General features: G+C 41.3%; 1 protein-coding gene across 1 annotated transcript in view; it reads left to right on the top strand.

Annotated features, from left to right (window-relative positions):
* The window catches only part of LOC127048034 (uncharacterized), a 274,091-nt gene extending 267,158 nt beyond the window's left edge, over positions 1-6,933 (top strand). Inside the window, exon 3 of the mRNA XM_050947145.1 lies at positions 6,433-6,933. Coding sequence (XP_050803102.1) covers positions 6,433-6,928 — 496 coding nt within the window. The 3' untranslated portion in view covers positions 6,929-6,933. The remainder of the gene's footprint in view (positions 1-6,432) is intronic.
* Positions 6,934-19,936: the final 13,003 nt, after the last annotated feature.

The following is a 19,936-nucleotide window of genomic DNA, read 5'->3' as shown; positions in this document are numbered from 1 at the left end:
TCTGGTGACTTTGTGGATGAAGCTAACTGGATTCAAATGGAGCTGTCTGCTTCCACAGATGGAGGTTGAGATCTGGAGTGGACAAAAGTGATTGGAAGTTTAGGCCACTGAGGTTGAGGAGCTGCCAGTAGCCATCTCATCTACAGCCTATCGTTTGAATCAGTATGGTGTAGACTGTTAATGTCATAGAATCATAGAATGTCAGGGTTGGAAGGGACTTCAGGAGGTCATCTAGTCCAACCCCTGTAGGGAGAGCAGGTTGCTGGCCTCTCTTCTAGAAGCGGCTGTGCAGACTTTGCTCGAACAAGTCATCTTTTGACTGATCATCTGGCAGCTCTTATCTAGTATCTCTTCTTCCATTCTTGGAAGAGACTGTTAGAGGTTCTTTCCCTCAACCCTCCCACTTCCCTGGTTCTTACCACACAGACAGCAAGCAGCAAAAGACTGGAAGTCCAAAGTGCAGACAATGCAATGTTTATTGTGGTTAATTTCCAGCAAACATGATTCCACTCCCCCCCCCCACACTTCCTGTTTGACCCCAGTTTATATAGTAATAGTCTCAGCTATACCTTAACCAATCATTTTACTGAAATTTAACTAGCCAGTCCTAACATATTATAACATAATTGTCTATCCAATTATCCCACTATCCTAATTAACTTACACCTAACAAAATTAAATATACAGCGGACAGAAACAATTAGAGAACCAGACAGATTAACAATAGAAAAGTGGGGTCCATAAAGATAAAACAATACAGAAATGAGGGTTTCACAACCACAACCATTAATAAGTGATTTCTTGCCAGACAGGATGGCTTTCTTTAACCATCTTAAGATCTATTTCTTTATTTGGTGGTGATGGGCATTATCAGGACAGGATCATCTTCCTAACAGCCCAATACCATCTTATTTCAATGTGACTCGTTTGGAATGCGAGGATGGGACCATACACTTCCCAGCTTATGGCTGCCCCTGCTGCTTAGCCAAAGGCCTTAGCTTAAGAACAAGGCCTCAGACTATCCTAGTGAGAGAAGGTCCATACACAGGTGGACTGTGATTTTGATTCTTTGTTTTATACCTCTATAACTAGCTACATGATAAAAATATACCTATGTTCTTAAAGTATAGGCCTTTACAGGTAGGCCTGAATATCTATATTCTAACACTCCACCCCTCTCTTTTCTTTTGGGATCCTCCTGTCTAGGTATCCCTGGAAAAACACAGGACATATGGCGACACATTTCCTGATAGGGCCAGGCATCAAGATGGAATGTGTCAATGCTCCATGTGTCCCACTGACCTTTGTGTAGTACAATGGTCTGCAACTTCTCTCATACAGGCATACTACACCTATTCCAGTTAGTGTTGCAGACTTCCCATTATAGCGGGCCTGAGAAGGTTGGGTCCAGATTCTCTAGTACATGCGGGGGATGGAGGGAGAGGGCTTACTACATTAGGTATGGGTTATAATTATTGGCCATTCTTTAGAGGGTTATGCTCCTCCTGACTGTTTCCATATGCAACGTTACACAAGTATACTTAACAATACACCAGCCACCATGATAATCCACAGCAACACCAAGAGTCCTGACCACTGCAGTATAGTCTAACATCCTGGTCACCACCAAAAATACTGATTCTCCGCCTTCAATAGGGTTAAAATTCTGTCAAAACCATTCTGAAGTGTGTATTGTGTGTCCAACTGTTGGTGGTTGCAGTGAGTTGCTCCTGTAGTCTTTGTGTACTCTTGTCCATATTGTGTGTCTATTAAATATCCACAATGAAATTCGGTATTGTCCACACCAATTCAACTACTTGGTATGGGATGGGGTAATAGGTGCTGGTTTGATTGTATACAACAATTAGGTCCACTGATCCATTAGTGCACCCTAGTCCAGGTGGCAATGTATAGAAATTTACAATTTCGTCATATGCTGTTACGATTTAGCCTCCTAATGTTATATTACAGGATATAATATGTTATATCCCAACAGAATACCCCAAACCCCATATACATTACACCTAAATGTCCCCCCCTTGCAACAAGCCATTGATCCTGCTCCTCCATAGTCATAGGAGAGGGGCACACTCAGATGCCTCCTCTGGATATACAATTGCATAATGTAATGCTAGTTGAATTCACACCATTCCACCCTCCCCATCTATTTCCCAGTGGTTCTCAATGCACTCCTTTTCTTGTTACTCCTATAGGGTTCAGGGGGACCATATTAGTTGTATTCCCTTCCCACGGTATCATGGTAACATTTACACAAGTGCTGGCCCCACAGGTCAGGGATATTATTTTTCAGGTGGACGGGTATGTTTTTGCAAGTATGGACAAATATGGGCTAGCCTTCCAATTTAACACCGAAGGCCACTGTTCTGACCAAGTATTAGAGGGGTAGCTGTGTTAGTCTGGATCTGTAAAAAGTGATGGTGGTTTTGACACCATCAGCTCAGGATAAAACAAAGACTATGAATGGCTAGCCAACTACAAAAGCAGTTTCTCCTCCCTTGGTGTTCACACCTCAACTGCTAGAAGAGGGCCTCATCCTCCCTGATTGAACTAACCTCGTTATCTCTAGACTGATTCTTGCCTGCATATTTGTACCTGCCTCTGGAAATTTCCACTACATGCATCTGACAAAGTGAGTGTTCACCCACGAAAGCTTATGCTCCAATACATCTGTTAGTCTATATGGTACCACAGGATTCTTTGTTGCTTTGTTCTCACCAAGCGTCTCTCATGATATCCATTAACATTGTTAACTGAGCATTTTGTATACCTTCTCCCCATATTAGCCTTCTGAAGCCAATTCCCCATCCACGTCACAAGGTCTCCTGCCCAATGAGTTAACCACAGGTTCACCTCTACCGCCGTCCTCCATACCGTGGCAACTGCCAATAATTGCTGTGCCATTAATTCATTCATGAATTCAGCTATATTCTAACAGTGACTATGCATAGAGAAGGTTGTGGTGAGAGCACCTATTTGCTTCGCACCCTACAGGGATGTGAATATCAATATAAGAACTTAGACAATCAGATGACACAATTGTTTGTTCTAAATCAAGCTGAGTACAGACCTGGCTATGACACAAAAACTGTGCTGGCTAATGATCTGCTGCTGCTATTGGATAATTGTCAGATGTCCATGGGATTTAGTTAGATCTACGAGCTTCCATGCATGCATCTGAGGAAGTGGGTATTCACCCATGAAAACTCATGCTCCAAAACGTCTGTTAGTCTATAAGGTGCCACAGGATTCTTTGCTGCTTTTACAGATCCAGACTAACACAGCTACCCCTCTGATACTTGAGCTTCCATTGATTCCATTGATTTTGAGGCATTCACCTGTAGGCCAGAGCAGGAAGGAGGGCAAATAAAGATCACTGGCTTGATTCCCCTCTCACACTAGCTTTACAATGTAACCCCATTTACTGGTGTGTAAGGAGAAATGGGACCAGTGGGCAAGTTTCTCAGCCAGTGAAAATCATCACAGCTCCACAGACTGCAGTAGAGCTCCACTGATTTGCACCAGCTGGCGATCTGGCCCACTGTTAATGCATAAGGTAACACTATGTAATGGGAAGGGATAGTCAAACTCTGCGCTTTCAAGAAAAAGGATTGTTGTTTCATGGAGTTTAGTGATTTGCTCATGAATCATAAATGGGGAACAAACCTCTACAATTTGTCCTACACTCAATGATGTGCATGTTTTGTCAAAGTCCATTTGACAATCATTCACTGCTTTCTAGTGTTTGGCAGATTTGGGGAAATGCATCCAGGATAGATGGCATTGTGCAACCCAGCCTTGAAGCCTCAGCTTTATGCCATAGATTTCTACTTGCTAGATTTTGAAAACCTCGATATTCCTTCCTCAAGATAATCCTTTACTTGTGTTTTGAATTGTTTGCCAATTGACAGGACTTTTCCTGATTGTTTAATCTCCATTTACTATGTAAAAATGAGATTATTTCTAACTATGAAGGGGGATACAGTTAGGATTTGGCATTGTGAATTAACCATATTTAGGATTAGAGGGGGCTTTAAGGAGGGAGCGGAGTAAAAGGAATAAAATAAGGGTCATCAGGGGACCCTAAATGAAGGGGAGAAAAGAAACTTTAATTATTTTAATATCTTAGACATTTAATGTCATTTAAACACTAGCTATGTTCCAAGAGCTCTACAGAAACCAGCCTTGAAATATAGAGCAAACTAGGGATAAGCCTAAATTGCAAACTTTTTATCTTGATCCAAAGATCTCCAAAGTTCAGGAGTAGGAGAGTATCTAGATCCAGGGATTTGATTATGTGAAATCCCAATCACTGGAGGTTTTTTTAAGGCAAACACCTGTCAAGGATTGTCTAGGTATACTTGGTCTTGCCTCAGCTCACAGAGATTGACTAGAGGACTTCTTGTAGTCCCTTCCAGCCCAACATTTCTATGGAGCAATAACTGCCAATGTTCAGGAGGTGGAGGGTTTAGTTCTAGAGTTTGGATTCAGGACCATGTTTACAGCAAATAGCAAAAATCTAGACAATTAAATATTATGGTAAATGTAGGAAATTCTAGTTAGTATCAATCAACTATTAGTAGAGAACATGGATTTTCAATAATTAGCATTGTCTACTATTTTATTGTTTATATCACAGTAGTACCCAGAAGTCCCAATAAGTAGATGGTGGCACCAGTTGGGCTCCAATTCTTCAATTATCTTTTCCTGGAAGGACCCTGAACTGCATGAAGCCAAACTGACTTAACTGGGACTCCATGGAAGTGCCAGAAACCACCTACACAAAGCTCATTGTAGGGCAGTATAGTGCAAGACAATCCCTGAATTTACAGTGTAAAGGAAGACAAGATACAGATAGGTGGGCATAACAAAAATGGACAGGAAGAATGAAAAGAACAATTGGTTACCCATGTATCATTTGCAAGTTTCAAGTGATATTGGAACCCCTGGCCTTTTTAAAAAAAAAAGATAAAATACATATTAATGATCCTTTATAAGTCACCATTATCAGCTGACAGTTTCCATTTCCAGTATAAAGTGGAGACATCTAGTTTATACTTCATACTGTTTTCTTTTTCTTAATATTTCAAATTAATGTTTGTAATTGTGCAATTATGTCTTTGGAGTTTCCATTTATGCTGTTTACTGGACAAATTGTAAAGCTTAAAAATTTATAATAATTTTCAAGCTATTATAATGTAACAGAAATGTGATTGATTTCCAAAACACAAGACCAGATCCAACTCTGATTTATACCAGTCTCTATCTGGAGTAATTCTATCATTATTAATGGACACGAAGTGGAGCATGAACTGCGCAGGTTTGGAGGAGGCAGGATTGGAGTGTGGAGCTTCAGCTCTGCAGTTACTTTCACAACTTGAGCCTTACTGCTGAAATTGTCCCCATAATAATGAAAGTATGTTAATTGGATTGAATATATTTTCATTTAATTAAGAAAAAAACTAATTGAAAATAGTTTTGATAATCTTTTCCCCTTCATAACGAGACCAACAACCTGACTAAGCCTTGCAGAGTTAACTCAGGAAGTGTGCATACAGGATGTATATGCTGAATGTTTTTGTGCCTTTGTTGTATTCACTAAAAATACTGAACTATTGTACATGGGGCAAAACGGTTAAAATTTATCACATGTGCAATGAAGCCATATGCAGGGAAATTCAAGTACACCTCTACCCTGATATAACGCTGTACTCAGGAGCCAAAAAATCTTACTGCGTTGTAGGTGAAACCGTGTGCACAGCCTGGCCCCCCTGGAGCACTGCTTTACCACGTTCTATCCAAATTTGTGTTATATCGGGTCACGTTATATCGAGGTAGAGGTATAGTCCTGAGACCTCAAACCCTTACAGTTGCATTTTACAGACTTCAGAAATGTAGTTTTTATGGGCAAATTAAATAAAAAGAAAGGTCAAGAACAGAAAATCAGAAATACAGAGTAAGCCGTGAATTATGAGCTATGCTACAACCTTTATATTAAAATAAACATTCTATATAGCAATGGGAAGTAGAGCCCTGAATGGGACCGGCTCTGTTCAATATCTTCGTCAACAACTTAGATGTCGGCATAGAAAGTACGCTTATTAAGTTTGCAGACGATACCGAACTGGGAGGGATTGCAACTGCTTTGGAGGACAGGGTCAAAATTCAAAATGATCTGGACAAATTGGAGAAATGGTCTGAGGTAAACTAGATGAAGTTCAATAAAGACAAATGCAAAGTGCTCCACTTAGGAAGGAACAATCAGTTTCACACATACAGAATGGGAAGAGACTGTCTAGCAAAGAGTATGGCAGAAAGAGATCTAGCGGTCATTGTGGACCACAAGCTTAATATGAGTCAACAGTGTGATACTGTTGCAAAAAAAGCAAACGTGATTCTGGGATGCATTAACAGGTGTGCTGTAAACAAGACACGAGAAGTCATTCTTCTGCTCTGCTCTGCACTGGTTAGGCCTCAACTGGAGTATTGTGTCCAGTTCTGGGCATCGCATTTCAAGAAAGATGTGGAGAAATTGGAGAGGGTCCAGAGAAGAGCAACAAAAATGATTAAAGGTCTTGAGAACATGACCTATGAAGGAAGGCTGAAAGAATTGGGTTTATTTAGTTTGGAAAAGAGAAGACTGAGAGGGGACATGATAACAGTTTTCAGGTATCTAAAAGGGTGTCATCAGGAGGAGGGAGAAAACTTGTTCACCTTAGCCTCTAATGATAGAACAAGAAGCAATGGGCTTAAACTGCAGCAAGGAAGATTTAGATTAGACATTAGGAAAAAGTTCCTAACTGTCAGGGTAGTTAAACACTGGAATAAATTGCCTAGGGAGGTTGTGGAATCTCCATCTCTGGAGATATTTAAGAGTAGGTTAGATAAATGTCTATCAGGGATGGTCTAGACAGTATTTGGTCCAGCCTTGAGGGCAGGGAACTGGACTCGATGACCTCTCGAGGTCCCTTGCAGTCCTAGAGTCTATGAATTTATGTTTGCCTTGTGTTGCACTAGGGGAGGATTATCTGTGGATTTTATACTGCTGCCCATTTACATAGTATCGGAGTGCCCTCCATGTAAAATCAATATCAACAGCAAAGTCATAGAATCATAGGACTGGAAAGGCCCTCAAGAGATCATCTAGTCCAGTCCCCTGCACTCAAGGCAGGACTAAGTATTATCTAGACCAGCCCTGACACATGTTTGTCTAACCTGCTCTTTAAAATCTCCAATAATGGAGATTCCACAACCTCCATAGGCAATTTATTCCAGTGCTTAACCACCCTGACAGTTAGGAAGTTTTTCTTAATGTCCAACCTAAACCTCCCTTGCTGCTCAGAGGGCTTCAGGGAGGGTCTGGTACTTCTGCTTGGGGTAGAGCTTTTGGTTTTATTAATTTCTTCCCTTTTGGGGAGGAATTGGTGGGGTTTAGAGGAAGAATGAGGTGTCAATGTTGTGAGTGTCTTATGGTGGAAAGGCTTCTTTTGTAAATTGTTTAGCCTTTCCATGCCTCTAAGCATCAGTGTGGTCTCTGTACATGATTCCAGTCTATTGCTCCCTTTACCATCGGGCTGTGGCACAGCTAATATGGTCATAGGTTTGTCCTGAACACAACTTCTGCTTACTTGAGTGAGTAGCCAACTCCCCTACCACAGCACAAATTCTGCTGTTGGCATAGATGCTACAGAGCACATTCCTTCTGACATCTTAGCTGTCATACTATGTAAGAGCAGGATGGCTCAGGTTCTCCACTTTATGGTCATGGCTTTGCTCCTTCTCCCTCTGCCCTGGAGCAGTGTAGATCAGACTTGTGAGGGCAAGGTTTATTCTAAGCTAAGGAGGGATAGCTCAGTGGTTTGAGTATTGGCCTGCTAAACCCAGGGTTGAGAGTTCAATCGGGAGGGGGCCATTCAGGGAACTGGGGTAAAAATCTGTCTGGATTTGGTCCCCTTTTGAGCAGGGAGTTGGACTAGATGACCTCCTGAGGTTCCTGATATTCTATGGTCTTGTGGTTAAGGCACTGTACTGTGACTTAGGTGCTTTTGTTCCAACTCCTGGTTCTGCTATCAGCTTCCTGTGTGACCTTGGACAAGTCACCCCAGGGGATTTTTTTTCAAAGATACCAATGGGAATTAGATTTAGGTTAGAATTATTCTAGAATTAGATTAGCTTTTATCAGGAGGTTCAGCTGCCATTGGAAGTCAGTGAGATTTAGGTGCATATCTGCCATTTGTGCCTTTGAAAATGTCACATTCTTTTTGTTTTCCCAATCTGTAAAATGGGAATAATAAATAATAATGCTTCCTTTTCTTGTTTTGTATATTTTGATTATAAGATATCAGGGGCTGGACTGTCCCACACTGCGTGTTCATACAATACCTAACACAATGGGCCCCCAACATCTGGGACCTCTGTATGCAAGTATAACACAAACAATAAATAATAGTTGAACTAGCTATAATATCAGATTGTTTAAAATTTTGCAAATTTAATTACAAGGATATAACACTAACTTTTGTCTATATATTGGCAGACTAGGCATTTCTAAGACAACTGCCACCAAAGTTGGACTGCTAACCAAAATGAGCTTTTTAAAATGCAGGTGCAATTTACTTTTTATTGTCGATTTGAACTGCACTGCATACTTGGGGCAGGCTGACTTACAAAAGTTTGCAGGCTCATAGCCATTCACTTTTCACCTCTGCATGAGGGAAAAAGGTAGGCTATAAACTGACAAAAAATGGGTTGAGTTGCTGCCAGTCTCCATAACTTGAACTACTGGAGTGTGGGAACTAACAAGATGTTTCCTGCATTACAGAAGGGAGATAATGTCATGGGTAGAACAGGATCTCACTGTGTCACAGTCTCACTTTAAAGTGCTTTTTTCAAGAAAATGAGATTTCTTCTTGGGAACGAGACAAAGAGATAATAGGATTTGTCATGTTACACATTATATACTTTCTCTCTGTTTTTTATTTTAGGAGGTAGGGTCACTTCAAATAAAGTTGTTCCTGATTTTTGGAGGGATGGGAAGTGTGAGCACAAAACCCACATCTTACATATGGAACGAAGTAAAATACAAATCCAAAATAGTAGTAGATGTAAAAACGATAAATTCATTGAAACTGGCCATAATTTAAGTGACAGCTTTTACAGCTTGGACTAGCAGCTTAGGATCAACATCTGGCACCATCACTCATGCTAATTAGTGACTTATGGTGATGATATTCCATTGTAATCAATGGAATTACTGGTGAAGTCAGATGCTTATCGGTGAAAATGAGGCAGCAGAATCAGAGACAGAAAATCTTTACTGCCTTGCCCTCAATTCTCCAGTGCCTTGGGGCCTGTCAGGGTTGCCTCCCCACTCTGAACTATGGGGTACAGATGTGTGGCCCTGCATGAAAGACCCCCTAAGCTTATATTCCACCAGCTTAGGTTAAAAAATTCCCCAACGCACAAATTCCTTTTCTTGTCCTTGGATGGTATTGCTGCCACCACCAAGAGATTTAAACAAACATTCAAGGAGGGGCCACTTGGAGCCCTATCCCCCCCAAAAAATATCCCCCTATGCCCCTTCACACCCTTTCTTGGGAGGCTTCAGAATAATATACCAACCAATAGGTTAACAAAGTGAGCACAGACCAAATGCCTTGTTTTTAGGACACTGAAAAAAATCAATCAGGTTTTTAAAAGAAGAATTTTATTAAAAAAAGTAAAAGAATCACACTTGCAAAATTAGGATAAATTTGCAGGATAAATAAAAAGATTTAAACCCCCTCTGACTCTGCTTCCCAGTTACAAAACAGGAATAAAATTGCCTCTTAGCATAAGGAAAATTCACAAGCTAAAACAAAAGATAATCTAACGCATTTCCTTGCTACTACTTACAATTTCTGTAATTTTAGATGCATCATTTCAGGATCTTTTAGGAGCTGGTTTACCTGCTTGGTCTCTCTCTCTGTCCTGAGAGGGAACCAAAAAAACAGACCATCAATAAAACCTTCCCCCAACCTCCCAGATTTGAAAGTATTTTCTTTCCCCATTGGTCCTTCTGGTCAGATGCCAACTAGGTTAATTGAACTGATTAACCCCATACAGGTAAGTGATTCTGTACCTCTGGCCAGGAGGGATTTTATGTTACTGCATACATAAAGGTTGTTATCCTTCCCTTTATATTTATGACAGGGCCTGTGCAGAGTCAGTGCAAAATGCTACGATTTTCCAGTGACAAGAGACTGCATGTTGCTACACCCTGAAAGGGGCGCTGCATATGGCCTGTGGTACCTGGCCTGTGAATCTGGCCGGATCTGCTGTTGAAGCAGAAAGAATGGCCCCCATCTATTCACCTCTTGAGAAAAGATAGTGCTGTGGGGTGACTGGGAGAGGGCAGTCCTTGCATTACCAAGAGCAGAGGCACAGATTGTGTTCAGTCAGTGTATGGAGGAGATGTTGTAGAGAAGGCTTCATGCACACCCAAGAAGCAGTCAGATATCTGTTTAGATGAAGATTGTGTATGTCCATTTCTAGTGTTGAGTGCTTTTTTTTCTCCCTTCTCCCCCCACATATATTGTCCTCTCTCTCTTTCTTTCTTTCTTTTTGACTCAATCTTACATAATTATTCATCATGAACTCATTTTCTGGCTCTGAGAGGCTATGGTTTGAGTGTTGCTTAAAGATTCTTCCTCTGATTAAATTAAGTTCTTCCTTGCAGATCTTTTCCTTATTATTTCATTTTAAGAAGCCTCATTGTCTTGGCAGTTTTTGCAGTCTAGTTTCATTAAAATGCTACAAATCCAAATACAATCCCCTTAAAATCTAGTATATTAACCTCACCATTCCACTGAACGTTGGAAAAAGGCTGCAAATTCAAATCAAGCTTTTATTGGTGTCACTGCATGAGTTAGACACTATTCACCCCATTATACAAATCACATACTAAATTTGCCAACAGGCATGAATACTGGTGCTATTTGACTCCATTAATATTACCTATATATTATATGGCATTCTTCTATATCCCCCAAAATTACACAAGGGAGGAGGAGCAGAAGGTCTGAGCCCAGGAACACTCTTGCCTTAGTTGGGAAGGGAAAAATCTTCATGCCTCTACCATAACCCATAGAGAAGCCAGAGGAAAGCAGATGAAGGCACCTCCTTCTCCACAAGAACCCATCACTTCAAAATACCTCCCCTCAGCACATCTGGGTGAGGAACCTGTTGATTTTCTATCTCCCCACATTGATCACCTTCAGGGCACAACCACCTGGTCCTGCAGTTACTCTAGATAAGAGAGTTAAGAATTCTTGCACATCAAGATATTGGCTGATCATTTGCTGGGATTGGGAAGAAATACTCAATATCATAAAACAGTATTGCAGTTAGGTACAGTATTGGGAGAAGGGGCATTACAACTCTTGGGATTTACAAGTTTGCTCTGAATTATCTGGTATTTGCCCCAGCTTGAAAGTCAATATGAATTAAATGTCCATTTCTTTTGTTCCAATATGGCAATTCTTAAATTCTTAAAGGCACTAAGTCTGATTCCGACTTCCACCAACTGCACACAGCTCCAACTCCACTGATTTCAAAGGAGTTAATTTTGATTTATGCCAGAGAAGAGAAATCAGATTCAGGCTTACTACATACATTAAATTAGTGTTGTATACTATTTTGTTCATTTAAAATCTTAACATTAATTTACAAGGTTTAAGTAATAAATACAACCTTATTCACCAGGATGTCACAAATAGAAGTAACAGTCTCACCACCAACAGAAATCCCAAGCAAACTGAAGTCAGTGCATTGCTTTAATATGACAGGACAACATCTTAGTGCAAACTTCTGCTGCATTGTCATAATTGAGTTTTCAGTAGGGAAAAGGAACCAAAAGAAGAACTGATCTGAACCTTCACCCAAAATCAACATTCAACCTTTTCATAGTTTGAAAAAGTTTGGTTCAATCTCACCTCTTAACCCACTATATATCAATTTTAACCTCCTCTGAACTTACTGATTTAGGAAGGAGCAGTACTGCTGAAATACTGAGCTTGAGGATTTTCACGTGTAGGGCTAATTTCCAGCCCAGACCAAAGAGGCCGGGTTAAGAAAATGAATTTAGAGAGGATTGTCTGAGCCAAGCCTTAAGATCTGAAGTCTGCACTGCAGCAGAGTTTGAATCTCAGCTGCGGGGCTGAAGGAATGGATAATTTGCTCTCACTGATGAGTGAAGGAAAATCAGTCAGGCAATATTATGTACAGTAAACCCTGGTGGAAACTGGCTACACAATGGTCCTGAGGCAGTGGTAGTCATAACCCAGAGCAGTTGCACAATTCTTCCTCCTTCTAGATTTTGCCTTCAGGAGGAGACCTAATCCTTGGGCACAGATCATCCAGGAAATGAGAGGGTTCTCACAAAGTATTTATTGGAAAGAAGGAAAGGAAAAGAATGTGATGCATAAATTCCTTGAACGTTTCAGAAAGGCTGAGGTGTTTGGGGAGGATTTTAAAAACAGACATTGACATCTAGGAGGAGTCATAAAATCCTTGTGGCTTCCACAGTTGTCCAGTCCAAATAATTTTAGGTTTAATGTAGATTTATGGCTAACGCAGCTACAGAAATGCAAGGTAATTTCTAGTTTGTTTTCACATCTGTCAAGTTGTGACCTTGGATAGTTCTACAGATGGTGCAATCTGAGGGGGAAAAACAATAGGCATTAATGTGTCAGGTGTGATTTTCTAGGAATAAAAGGTTACCAGAAAAAAATTGTAAGGTCATAGTGGGCCAAATTCAAGCTGGCAACAGTGGGGCTGAACCCACTTATCCATGGCAGAATGTGGCTCTCTTTGTCTGGATTTCAAGCTGTGCTTTGCAATCAAACAGCAGGAACAATTCACAGGTAAGGGATCTATTCCTTATTCCATCTCACATGCCATTAGTTACCATTGTTGGGGATATGCAGCGGTATTAAGAGGAATACTGCTCCTTAGGTTTGTGTTTAACGTCATGCAAATCTCAGGCAGAGGATAAGCACTAGTCATATTGGTCTGAAACCGAGACACTCACAGAGTGATAATCTTTCAAGTAAATGACTGCCTTGTTAATTCAATTAGAAACAAATCTGAAAAAAATGGACTTGATTAATATTTCTCGTTTTATTTACAGGTAGCTCTTCAGCCCCTCTAGGTCACCCTTTCATGGGGACTTTGCTTGTGCCAGTCAGACATGCTGGAGAAAATTTTTCTACTTGGGTCAGATTTATAAACAATTGTTTTGACTTGTGAAGGGAATGGAACAGGATCTGAAAGGATTCTGAAGCTGTCTAAATCATGTACCCCAACAATAAAATTCTTGACTACCATCAGCAATGTGCTTTAAAGATTCATTCTGGGAATATATTGGTCACTAAAGGGAAAGGAAACCAAGCATGTATTTTCAGAAGCTCTATTAACATAAATAGTTTATAACCACAGATTTCCATGCAGTATTGATGAAGTGAGAATCATCAGCATCCAGTAAGTGTAGGAAAGATTGTCTCTGCAACTGAAGAGAAATGCTAATAGGTGTCTGAGAAATTTGGACTGCACTTTGAAGATGCAAGTATAAATATGATATAAATGCTACTAAGATTGGAACATCTAGGTGCAACACATCTATGGCTATGTGTACACTATGAGCCAAGGGTGTGATTCTCCTGTTCCTGTACCACCTTAGACCTTGCCATGGCTCAGCTATGCCTCTGCTGATGCTATCCATGTGACCATGGCTACACTGCATGTGTGCTTGTGCCAGCTCAATGAAAACAAGTGCGAGTATGTGTACACGAATAGGGGACTCACAGCCCTAGTTTTTAGTGTAGATATAGGCAATCTGGTGCTTCAGATGGAATTAGGTTCTGGAGACAGTAGTACTCCCTAGGTCAAACTGTAGGCAAAATTCCTAACTATAAAATGACTTGGGCCCCCACCTATAGACTTCTATAGAAAAAAGATGCAGTGCTCTAAGGAAAAGAAGTAGTTTAAAAAGATTAGTGCTTTACATCGCATTAGCTGATGGAAGCAGTCTAGTAATCAGACTGATATGATTTTAAGGTCTGATATCTAAACTTGTGATCCAGCATGGCAAAGAACACACCTTTAGAAAGCTGAGTATCTCTGCTTTCCAATGGCAAGCAATGCTGATTTAAAGCTCCAGTGGTGAGATACAAAACTCACAGGTCTTAATGATAAACAACATTCTATTTTCTAACCCAGGAGGGAAAGATGAAAATTAGAGAGGAGCAACCATCCTGAGCTAGAATTAAAACAGAGTTAACAGTAGTGGGCCAAGGCACTGAATTTGTCCATCCTTACTAGGAAGTTATGGTACAGCCAGGAACTAAACAGAAAGATAAATTATTAGGTAGATGTGGAGCTGGGTGGCAACATCACAGAAATGAAATCCAAGACTGAATTCACAAAGGAAAAAAATATGGAGAAGTAGAAACATTATACACGTCACCCAAAAGAACATCAAGTCAATAAAATATAACAAAGCATAGAAAAGTGACATGTTGGTATGACAAAAGGATAACATTGTTGTACTGTATGCTCTTCAGGATAAAGGATTTCTCCTCCTTCTAGAAATTTTTGGTCCTGCTTCAGCATGGGGGCAGGACTAGATGACCTTTAAGGTCCCTTCCAGCCCTATATTTCTATGATTCAGTGAACATTGGCAAGAACCTAGCACATCCTGGGTGCTACAATGATCTGTAAAAATAAATTAACACTAATAGAACTTCTGATTCGTTTTCTAAGTTAGCACTGATATAATGGGAGGGCTCAATGATAGGACTACTGTCATTGACAGTTGCCAATCAGAACAATGCTGCTCCCCAGTAGAGTCTTGCTAGAATCTCTAATCCTTGGGAAAGGGCCGAGGGGGAGAGAGATTAGGATGATTCCAGTTCCCAATCTCCAGTTACTTATAAAGAATACTGATACCAGAATGGTTTTAAAACAAAAAAACCCCACACACTCTTTTGGTAAGTGAATGAATAATATAGCTATTTATTCAGCCTAAAGGATTTGTTCATATTCTGAAAACAGAGTTTGATAAACTGAGCAGCTGCTGATAGGTTTGTAATTCACAGTAAAGCAGTGGTTGCAGGAAGCTGCTGGACTATTTCATCACTGATTAACCTATTAGCAATTTCCAAGTGACTCTTCTCAGAACACTGTGTATCTGTATTGATGCTGACATGTGCATATACATGGATTTAGTACTTCAGTTCCAATAATGAAATGACAACTTTCGGGAAGACAACTCTATTTTCATCTATTCTGCAATACTAATATACCTGTCTGTATTTTTGATATGTGTGTGAACGTCTACCATCTGCAATGAATAAATGTTGACATTTATATAAAAATTAAAATTAATTGGTGTGTGTTTAGAAGGTAAAGCTATTAATTTATTGGCAGCTTTTTCTGGAACAGAAGTCAATTGGACACACACACGATATGAAAATACTTTCACTATTTATATTTTTCCTCCTGAAGAAAAACACATGAACTCTAATAGTTTCAAAGGAGTATTGAACAAGAATACAGTAGTGTGCCTTGTGTTTTCTTCAGAACACTGCAAACTTAACTAGTAATCAGACTCAGAATTGAAGAATAAAAAACGATTAGGTCATCTATTCAGTCTCCCAGAAGTCTACGGATGGAAGAGTCCTGCAAAACACTACTAGCCAACCAGGAAGCTGGAAACTTTCAGGGCAAGATTAAGAATGAGGAGGATGGAAAGGATTCAGTCAAAGCTTTTTAGGGGATGATGGAGATGGTGGAAAGAATGTAGTTTCAAGGATTTGTGCCCACTGAGTTTCATCTTAGCATTTAAATCAATTCAATAACTCAAAAAGCAAAACAACTGAAATCTAGTTAGGATCCTTTTCACAAAGTAGACCCACATTTGGGGTTTGTTACAAAATTCCAAACCAGACCAGATTTCCCTGGTCTGGGAGTTTGTTGCAAAGTTTTATACAACATGACAAAGCTAATTGGTAAAACTCACTTTCTCTATTTTCAGCTTAAATGCTCTTTGCATATTTTTACAGCACCATTTGCTAATTAGAGTTCCTGTGTTACCTGAATGCATGCAAATATTTGTTTGCTTATTTTTCTTGGGCTTTTTATCTTAGGGAGCTATTTAGATAGTACAAAGGACTTCCTTTCCCCTCCCTCCCCCCAAATTAATACTGCCAGAAGCATTTAATTCACCTGAATGACTGGATTTGACAACTCTGTTTACTCCCTGCTTCACCAAATGCAAAGATTGTGATTGTTCCAAAGTGTCCTGTTGCCATTTGGGAAGAGCAGAGAAGATACATACTGTTCCTCCCACATGCAGAAGACTGCTATAATATATCTACATATATCTGCAAATTTTGTAACCCCTTGTCACAGGGTCTCCACAGGTTACTACCCTCCTGTCCCTGTGCTTGGGCTGGTCAGAGAAAGGGTCCCAATACCTCCTTCAGGTTGATCAGCAGTGTCAACATGGCTGCTATTCTGAAACCTTTTTATTTACAATGCTTAATACACTCAACACCAATCCCCCCTCCGATCCTTCTCTGTGTCTTCTGGCCCCTAAGGCTTTCTGCAGCCCTTAGAGACAGGGCTGCAGTATCTTTGCCTTCCCCCTAGCTTGCCTTCCCCTGGGCTTATATCTCCTCTCAGCCCCCAGCACAGCTGGCTCCACTCAACTCAGCTGATTTCTCTGAGCCTGCCCTCCTTAGAGCCTGCAGCTGAGCTCCTTACTGAGTGTCTGGGCCCCTGCACTTGGCCCTTCTACCAGGAAGCCAGGGAGGAGCTACCCCTTTGACAGGGCATCCAAGGGGTTTATACCCCAACCCTGCCACACCCCTGAATGTAAAAACAAGGTTATAGGGGCCTTTTCTGAACTTGACATGAGTGCAAATTCCACCCCAGAAAATGATAACACTATGCACCTCTTGGGCTAAGAAACTGTATGCCATATTTCAGTCCAAAATGAATGGCTGAATTATTAAAGCCTCATCTGTCATGGCACTATAATAAAACAGTTATGGGTACGATGCAAAAGATGAGGAGAAATATAACAATAGTCCTTTAGATAAACCTCCATTGCACAATTTAATATTTGACGTCAGACTTAATCTATGAAGCAGCCTTTACCAATGTTATCCTTTCCTTATCTGATAAAGGAATGCCATAATGCATTTGAAAAAAAATTAATCATGCCTTGATTGATGAAGAATATAAATCTGTAGCTACATGGAAATATCTGGCTTAGGTCCATATGATAAATGGACCCATATCAAATTCTCACATACTGACTGCATAGTCTATCCTTTTCTTTATAATCCTCACCTGCCCTCTATGGACTGTCAGGAGTATTCACATCAGAGCAGATTGAATAGTACAAAAGGTAATTTGCAAATATTTATGTGAAAAATCATGGAGACATCACTTTGCTGTTATAGCCAGGGTCACATTATTTGACATTCACGAGTATTTAGATTAATGCCCACTTTATTTATGTAAGTGTGTATAAATCCCAAGTGGAACCGGTTGAAATGGCAAAAATATACTAAACAACTTGTAATTTGAAATACCTAAAAAGTATGCCCAGCTGAAGAATTAGGAACATTTCACATGGATAATGAGTTGTCCAAAAATTGGATTGGAAATATGTCATTCATCCTTTATTATTCTTCAGTGTAATTAGTTTGAATCTCTGAAACACCCTCATGCGATTTAGGTGAGATTGCACACTGGATTAAATTCATCCTTAGGAGAAAGCCCAGCACAAAAGGCTTGCGTGAAAATTAAGTGCTGCATAGGCCTTGAGTTGGTTCCCAGCAGCAGGGTAAATATCACCCACTATGAATAGAGATTAACTAGAGACATTCAACAGACAAAACCATCCTTAGGCTAAGGTTTGTTCTCAGAAACTATGCATCAAATTCCTGTGAACAATAACTACTACTTTTGTAGAAATTAGGATCTGCACATGAACAATTCACCAATTAAACAACAACAAAAAAAACAGACAAGTATGTCAGGCAGTTTATTCTTAATGACTATTTCAACCAGCTCTAATTCATTCCCACTGTTTGTTAGGCATTACATTGATTTTCATCTTTTGTAGGTCTGTGCTGAATTTTATTTGCCAATCAACCATCTGAATGCATTTGCATGATTTGCCCAGGTCATGTTTAAAGCTTCATGTTGTTGCAACATCTCTCACGAGTCAGCATAGAAAGTACTGTATGTGCCCTGGAGTCATTCAGGAAGGAACACTTGCAATGATGACAGGAAAGGAAGATTCTAATTCCCCTAGGACATTAATGAATTAATATGGGGAATGTTCAGTTAATAACATAAATAGAAACATAAAATAGCTGCCATATACTAAGATTAAGGGATTGGCCATGCTCCGTGTTGCACTTCTTCATGCCAAGGAGATTATAGTACAGAGAACCACTTTCCCCGATGCATGTGGCAAGGAACAATTCTTTGATAATTACTCCAGGGGAATTCTGTGCCACCTCATGTGCTCAGACTTCATGTACCCTGCAGATATATTTGCTTTCCCACAGAAAAATGACTTTCTGACAGGGGAGCAAAGAGAAGCTGCAAGAGCAGCCATGTACCACTCCCTAGCAGTGCAAGTACACTGTTTCAGGCAGCCAGCAGAGATGTAAATCACCACAGGGTTGGGGACACCCCAGCCAGTGGCTCCTACCCTGACCCAGGATCAGCTGCTGGTTCCATCTGGGCTGCAGGCAGGAGAGAATGGGACTTCCTCTTCCCCTGCAAGGAGTGGCTGGGGCTGTGTCAGACCCACCCCAGAAACTTCCCCCAGCTGCAGGAAGCTCAGCATCCTCCCCTGCTTCCTGCCCACATCGCTTCTCAGCTGTGGGGGGAAGGGGTCACTGTACAGGGAGCTGCTCCCCCATCCACCCAACCCCTGTGCATCCATACCTCCCATACCCAGACACCCCTGCCAAGCCTCACACAGTACATCCAGAACCCCCCTATCTCCCCCAACCCCACCCCACTGAACCTCAACCCCTGCATCTGGAGCCCCCCTGTACCAAGACCACCTGCCTCTGGATCCCCACCCCTGCAGCCAGACCACCCCCAACTGAGCTCCCAGCACTCAAACCCCAACCCCAATGTCCTAGTCTCTGCACCACCCTAGGCCCCCACATTCAGACCCCCACACCACTGACCCCCCCAATTAGCTGCACCCAGACCCCTACTCCACCAAGCCCCACTTCCCCATCGCCCCCTCCCGCTGAGGTCCCCACATTCAGACCCCTCTACTGAGCCCCAACCACCTTCACCTTCACCCTGCAGACTCCCATTGCCCCTGCACCTGGAACCCCCCTGCCATAAGCCTCTGTGTATCCACATCCCCCCACTCCTAGATCCCGCCCCCACTGAGCTGCCTGCACCAAGACTGTTCTTCACAGAATCCTCTCACCCCACACCTTGCTCCCCCGCCCCCCAATAAGCCCCTCCAAATGGATCCTTCCTGGTTGAGCCTGCCGGCCTGGTGGGCCTGGCGCAGAGGGGTGGGCCCTCAGGGTATTTCTGGGGTGGCACAGGCCTTGTGCTATGTCAGGGTTGGGTGCAAACTCACTGCTGAGTCTGTGTTCTGGGGGTGGGAAAGGCTGCAGGGTGATCTCCCTCCTTTGTACAGCCAGTGGCCTGTGCTCCTCACTGCCATGCTGGATCCTCTGCATGTATTTATTGACAAATAAATCTTGCAGAATTTTAAAATATTGTGTGCAGCATTTTTAATTTTTTGGCACAGAATGCTCTCAGGAGTACATAATGCACCTCAGCATGGTAGAGGCTGGGTCTAAATAGCGTGCCAGTATGT

The sequence above is a fragment of the Gopherus flavomarginatus genome, chromosome 3, assembly GCF_025201925.1.
Source record: "Gopherus flavomarginatus isolate rGopFla2 chromosome 3, rGopFla2.mat.asm, whole genome shotgun sequence".
Classification (NCBI taxonomy): Eukaryota; Metazoa; Chordata; order Testudines; family Testudinidae; genus Gopherus; species Gopherus flavomarginatus.
This window is presented reverse-complemented; position numbering and strand designations above follow the sequence as displayed.